Source organism: Mytilus trossulus, chromosome 7, assembly GCF_036588685.1.
Source record: "Mytilus trossulus isolate FHL-02 chromosome 7, PNRI_Mtr1.1.1.hap1, whole genome shotgun sequence".
NCBI classification, from domain to species: domain Eukaryota; kingdom Metazoa; phylum Mollusca; class Bivalvia; order Mytilida; family Mytilidae; genus Mytilus; species Mytilus trossulus.
Genome location: NC_086379.1, coordinates 27,773,469 through 27,780,919, shown reverse-complemented (window position 1 = coordinate 27,780,919; position 7,451 = coordinate 27,773,469). Strand labels below are relative to the sequence as shown.

Here is a 7,451-nt window from a genome sequence, read left to right as displayed (position 1 = left end):
CATTGATCGTAAAAAAAAGGGGGTTACAACTCCCGGAACCCCCCCCCCCTCTGGATCCGCGCCTGGCAACGGACATCTAGGTACTTGCTGTAAAACAAATCAACTGAATATTATCAAAGAAAGTAATTCTGAATTTATTACATGTGACCAGTACAATACTCTTTGACATTAATTAAAGGCAATAGCATGGTTTTAAAAAGATACAAAATTCTTAGAGATATACATAAGTCAACATGACTTTTGTACAAGCTGCAAATCTCTGGAGCGATTGGGACATTTTCTCCTGAATTCTTTTGCTGTCACGGTCGTTTTCAAAATTCCTTTTTATCTTCGGCTATATGAAATGCTATAGCTTCATGTATGCAGCTGTGATGGTCATTGAAAATTTTATACTGCCAAAAAATGCTGAACTAAGAGATAACTTAATAGGAAACGTAATTAAACATATGCCAGATGTTATGTCTTGGCGAGAAAATGAAAAAAATAAATATCTTCTTTGTTTTATGACAATAAATATTTAAATTGAATTGAATTTGAATTAAAGTAGACTTAATTTTTCATTGGAAACCTAGCTTTTTGTACGTTCATTTTTTTTTATACATGCATTTCATCTATTTCAATTTGATTTGTTAATCCAAACAAAAAAGGGTTATATGTAGTTTTTGTTTTAGTACTATTTTTTATTCCAATAACATTTTGCGCAAATGTAAGTAAGAAGCCGTTTAAAGAAAATATTACGTTTTGGCGCTGGTTTTTTTCGTCGGCTAATTTGGGACGGCGAAACAATTACGCGATAGCCGATTTAGAATATATCTTAGAGTGCGTGAACGTCCTTTTCGTCAAAGTTATGTTATTTGAAAATTCAAATAATATCAATGTGTATAGAAATGTTATACCTATATTAATCTATACAGTTTCACATGCACTTGTAATACCATAAGGACATATTCAACTCAATTATTGAAAGTGTCATTTATACTATAATAGACTTTGTATGAACATATATATTTTCTACTTTTCTCTCTCGAAATTATCGTCAAATTATATTTATATTCAATATTCGTTTGACCAATGTTCGAATGGCTATAACACAAATGGTTAACGTTATAAAATACCCGTCAATGGAAATATTCTTAACCTACTTGTTGAGAAAATTACCACAATTAAAATGATCTCGGTGAACTATTTGCAAAAAGTGCTTAATTTCTTATGGCTTAAAAGGTTTTTTTTAATGAAAAATGTTTTGATATGTATTTCAAATTATAAACAAATCTTATTAAAAATCCTGCATCGCTAATGCAGTCCATGATAAAATCAATATGAAAAGGGATAACTTGCCTTGAATATTTAAAAAAAAAATATGCATTAATGTTCATTCAATCATAGATTGGTATTACATCTATGATTCAATTTAAACTTCTAGACAAAAAATGTAAAAAGAAATTTACACTTGTATTTCTAACATTAACTATTTATCAACTTGAGCTAAATGGTGAAGATTTGCATTTGTATTATTTTTCTTTTAATCATTCTTGCACTAAAATTTAATACACAAATTTTAATCCCTATAATAATACGAACTTAGTGTTTTATTTACATACGATATGTTTACAAACGCAAAACGTTTTATTTTAAGTCACAATAATTAATACCAAGAACAATTTCAAATTGTTTTTATTACGCATGTTTAATTTTTAAAACGATTGGTTTATTATGTTTATTTAAATTCAAAATTGTTCACTTGTATTATATTTCTTTTTCCGATAATTTATTTTTAACCCCAGACTGAACAAGCCCGTGACGTCAGCCGAAATGCATTATGGGATGTAAACAACATTAAATTGGCAAAGATGTCATAAATAAAATGTGAATTTATTGATATTTTAAGCATATTATGGATATTAACGAAATGGGGGAACGAGTATTTGCCGCCGAACGTATTCTAAAGAAGAGGATCCGAAAGGTATGTTGAATCCTTTGTTCCCTTTGTGTATCTTGGCGCGAGACATCCACAAGCTCGGTCATCCCTCGCCCTACTTAACGATTCATATTTTGTTTTATTTGTCTTGCAGGCTAAAGTTGAATATTTTGTAAAATGGAAAGGCTGGTCTCCAAAGTAAGTAAACATTATTTATCTTGTTAATTGAAAAAATCGGTGTAATAATACTTTTTGAAATTTTGACATGTTAACTCATGACAGATTAAATTAATATCTTATTTATATGTTTTAATTTATCAGATACAACACGTGGGAGCCAGAAGAAAACATCTTGGATTCTAGATTAATTGTTGCTTTCAATTCTAGGTAAGTAATACACTAAAGAAATTAAGCAATTGTGTATTGGAGTTAACTTTGTTATTTATTTTATATAACAATGTTCGTTTTTTAAACACATGTTTGACATTGTAATAATATTATATCATCTAAAAAAATAATAAATTTGATCTGGTGTACTGTCACATTTGTATTGATTTATTACTGCGAACTAAGTTAATTTCTACTCTGATAAATTTAATCGTGATCGCGTGAAGTTTACACAACGACTTAACATGCACATTAAAAAGGAAAAGAAAGATTAAACGCTTGATAAATTTAATTTCAGCGATGAGGCACAACCGAAGAAAAGAGGACCAAAGCCCAAGAAACAAAAGTTACAGGTAATATACTTAAATGCACTTAAGTAAATTTGCTAACATATTTTAAATAAAACAGAAAATTGTGTCTATTGATTTCTTGTAAGTTTTATTGGTATGTTTTCTATACAGATATGTCTGATATTTGACTAGCTGTTTCATGCATTAGAAAATAATGCTTGTGAATACATGTATATATATATTTTGTAAGTATTTTTTTTAATCTAGGATGTTTTTTTGGTGCTTTTATAAATGTTAATTCTTGTTAATTTTTATAATCTAGCAGATATAAATGATAATTATATGTATTTGGTCAAAGTAGAATATTTAAATATTAAAACGAAATTAATTGTGTCATGTTTGTATTATATATATATATTATGATTTAAATATAGCCAACCTGTATTATTATGCCTGTGATTGTGGTAAAATATAAACATTTACTTTTTTCTCTATCATACTGTGCATGCAAGATTCTTACCAGAATATGTTCTTGGGTTATTCTGATTTGCTTTTTTATACTTTAATTCAATGCAACATCCTCGGTAAAATGTTCATGAAGTGGTATTAAATTAAGAAGAATATCCGAATGATAGATGTTTTGTTATTTTGTTGGTACGTTAATGCTCGTTAATGTTCGCAGAAAAATTATGCACGGATGTATATAAGAACTTGGTTACATGTTTATGAAATTGTTCAAACAAGTTGACATTGTATGAAACTATAAAGGCAATTTAAATAGAATAATAAAAAGGAGACTTTGTTTTTCAACGTGCATTGTGGAATTTATGAAGTTAAAAATAAACCTTTCGAGAGAAACATGTTATAGCTTTTAACAAGATTGATTAGAGAAATTATACTGGGTACGGAGATCGCGAAGTTTAGAATGTACTTTAATCAATGGCCTCAAACTATGAACAACATGTAAACACAAGTTTAAAAAATAAATAATTCGTCATGATGGTAAATAGGCAAGGCCGTTTTAACAAAATAGATCTACTAATAGATAAATTTTCCACTAAATTCTTTCATCGACACATTCTGTCATTTTCAACAGGCCTTTTAATCTTGATTAATTTTAATGTCGCATCTTCGTGCACGTGTAGATACCAAACTTGTGCCATGATGCATTCCGTGGATTACATTAATTATAAATAAACTAAACTTCAGGTGACTTATTTGTAATCGAAGAATTATTTTACAAAAATCGGATCGTGTATTTTGCATGCAGTCTGTTCGATTCTTGTTCTCTATTAAAAAAGCAGCAATAGGTTATCGTATACTTTACACAATTTGTTTCTGAAGGAAATTCGTTGACCTATACATCATACCTTTTGCTTTGTAGTTTTTTTTGGTTACACCAAATGCGTGTCTGAATTTATTAAAAAAATCATCATTTAATCATTAGATACGATACGAAGAATAGCTCTATTAAAAGAATACTCAGTTATAGTTCTATATCGACCCAGTTGAGACATTCATTTATACGCTTATGTAATAAATTTGTGCAATTGAAAGACAATACTCAATGACATATTTAAGAGTACTAAAGTAAATGTATGTGACAATGTGACAGAAATTTAACATTTCGATGTTTAAAATAAAAAAAAGAAATAACGTGAATATGAATGAACGATAAATACACATATGGATTAATGTTCGTATCAGCTTGAAGCTTACTGCGGAAAACTTTTTTTTACTTCAAAATTATAGAATTCTATAATGTTGCAAGATCTTGCAAGGCCATTGCCGATGGATACTTGGTATAAGGATTTATTTTATGGGATTTTATGTGCATGTAAATCTTCCGTTTTTTTTCTGTATGGATTTGCTTGATTGGGAATATAGGCGGTCGCGATATAGGAACTATTATGGTTAACCGTTTTTACGGCAAAAACATTACTTACATATTTGTTATACATTTGTATTTGTTTAATTAATCTGGGGTGGTGTTCTCGAAAGTATCCTAAGATTCGTCCTAAGTCATAGATAAGACCAATTTTAGGATGGACTTAAGATCAACTTAGGACACTCTTAAGTTGTGTCTCGAAGCGATCTCAGACGAATCTTATGTTAGGAAGTCCTAAACATATCCTAAGTCGAAAATTTAAATCGTGAAAGATATTATTTGATAAAACATTTATTAATGACGAAATTATTTAATAAAATTGTTTACGAATTTTATAATAACATGTACAGAATTAAATGCATATTTACCAATGTAATTATATAAAAGAATACTGTTATTTAAACTGGAAAACAATTTGTTTTGAAATGAGAATTAAATTTGTAGTGTAATCGTATCGTGAAACACGAAGTTCAAAGTTTAAAATCATGCACAATTTCTTTATATACCAGTTAATAACCGATAGTGCGTTTCATTTCATGTTCCTTTTCATGTAAAATAATGAGCAAAAAGTGAAATCCCAGCTTTATAACACTAGGTTGAAGATAGGATGATCTTAAGACACCTTACTGGGTGTCCTAAAGTTAGGACGAAAAATGAGATATATCATAAGTTAAGAGAGCTTCGAGAACACGACTTAGGACAAAGACTTGTCATAAGATAGACTTAGGACACGTCCTAATCCTAAGATAGCTTCGAGAACACTACCCCTGAGTTGTAAATAAATATAATAAACTGTAGTGTAATTTTTTTCCTAAGATATATAAAAAAATAAAAAAAATACTATGTATTACGAATTCGTACAAAGCCATATACACGTAATAACTGATCCTTCTCTCAGACGCTTTTTTTCGGCTTAAACAAATAGCTTTCGTATGTGATATATTTTGGCAAAATAAATATATAATGCGTATTTTATCACTTTCCGTGAATTATAAAACGAAAAGAACACTAGATTGTTAGAGTTTTGTTTAAAATTAGTCGTTGATGTTGCTATGTACACAAATTCCTCACATTCCAAATATTATAGATGGTAAATTAAATAAATCGGAAAAAGATAAAAAAAAAATCATTCTGAATGAGCCTTACATATTTGCCACTGGAAGTTATGCTAACAACAATCATTAATCTTTTGTTTAAAAATCGAGATGACCTACATTTTAAATTGTTATAACTATATATATATATATAACTTTTAATTGATGGTTCTATTTGAGTTTTATACCCAGAACTTTGAATCGATATATATTCATACCGTGAGAGAATATTTATTTTTTGGCGGATGTTACAGAAACATCGCAAGATCCGGTGCGTTTAAATTCTAGTTTGAAAATTGTTTCATGTTGATAGTACTTGGATTAAAAAAAATATGCGAATGGAAAGAACTTTTGAGTATAAATGAATATAATTTTTCAAAGCTTTGCAAAGTTAACAAAAAAATAAAATTTAAAAAAGCCTTTATTGCATATCTCTGCATAAGGAATGTAAGATACAACCACTGGCGCATGTCCTGACTATAGGTCATTCATAAAAAGTTATTAGCTATGTAAAAACTGGTATTTTTAAGATACACAAAAGAACGTCCAGTTTAAAATCAATCAAAAAAATCACTTCAGACATCACACATGCAAGTACATGTAAAACATATCTATGAAAATATCGTACCAAAGAATGCTTGTTGTATATGTTAGCAAGCTCATTGATAAGATGCTTCAGTGACCTACTAATACGAAACAGCGAACCACAACAATTCTGTACCTTTTGAAGTCTTCATCCATATATTTAATTTTGATGTTACCACTCTGATTTATTTACAGGAAAACGAGGCTGCAGAAAAGGACAACACTTCAGACAGTGACTCCGACACAGACGATGATAAAAATGACGACGAAGACAAAGACTCAAGTGACGAATCTGCGAATTCGTCAACAGACGATTCGTTCATTAAAACGGAATTTGAAAATAATAAACATGACAAATCTGATACAAACGATGAAAAGTCTACAAAGAATGAAGATAGTGAAAAGGAAAGACGTGAAAATAAACACGATAGAAAATATTCAATTTCAGATGGAAATATGACCGACGAGAACGATTTTCCTCTTCCGCCAACCCTTTCTCCAATAAATATTCGAAGACCACGTGGTAGAAGTGGTCGTCCGCGAGGGAGACCACGTGGTAGACCACCTTTGGTACGCAGAGATATTGGACCACCGCCTTTACAGGTTGTGCTACGCGGTAGGGGAAGAGGGCGGGGACGAGGAAGAATGAGAGGGATAAGAGGAATACGGAGAGGTAGGGGTCGCGGTCCGGGTCGACCTTTCGGGAGCCGGGGTACGGGTCGTGTGGGAAGACCACCCTTGAATTTAAGAGCTGCGATTACACGTGGTAACATTCATTCCATTCGTAGAGGAAGTTTAAATATAATCAGTAGTATGGAGCGAAGAAAACTGATGAAAGAAAAGGCACAACGAATAAAAAACATATTGAATAGAAATGGAGGTACCTCGAACAAACAATCAAACCATGACGACGAGGGTAGTACGAGTCCAGATGAAATTCGAAGAAATCCGTTCATGGAAAGGACACAAAAATCTATGGAAATTAAAAATTACTGGACTCCTCCAACCAGTATCAAAAGTGTTTTGGACCAAGTGAAAATAACTGACGTAACTTCCGCTGATGCGACGATAACTATCCGAGAGGCTACGAGTGAAGACGGATTTTTCAAAAACCGAGATGAGAGCATAGGATCTCCTTCATCAAAGGACAGTGAATGATCGTATGTGGCTTTCTGTTGCTTGTACTAAATGGTGCTATATGTTTAAGGTGCATGATTGGATGGTGGAATGATTGAGCAAATGAAACTGTTGACCATGTTTGCAATAAATTAAAATTGTTGTCTTTAAAA

General features: G+C 30.9%; 1 protein-coding gene across 1 annotated transcript; it reads left to right on the top strand.

Moving 5' to 3' along the window:
• Positions 1-1,779: 1,779 nt before the first annotated feature.
• Positions 1,780-7,451, top strand: LOC134724861 (chromobox protein homolog 8-like). The gene is made up of 5 exons (XM_063588171.1): positions 1,780-1,963; positions 2,073-2,116; positions 2,240-2,305; positions 2,604-2,658; positions 6,358-7,451. Exons 1-5 carry the CDS (start codon positions 1,895-1,897, stop codon positions 7,318-7,320), a joined length of 1,197 nt encoding a protein of 398 aa, XP_063444241.1. The 5' UTR covers positions 1,780-1,894; the 3' UTR covers positions 7,321-7,451.

Excerpts from the sequence above, each read along its gene's own strand:
- LOC134724861 (XM_063588171.1), top strand. The coding sequence starts at position 1,895 with ATGGATATTAACGAAATGGGGGAACGAGTATTTGCCGCCGAACGTATT. Across the intron at positions 1,964-2,072 it reads TAAAGAAGAGGATCCGAAAG|GCTAAAGTTGAATATTTTGT; the intron begins GTATGTTGAATC and ends TTTGTCTTGCAG. Across the intron at positions 2,659-6,357 it reads CCAAGAAACAAAAGTTACAG|GAAAACGAGGCTGCAGAAAA; the intron begins GTAATATACTTA and ends ATTTATTTACAG.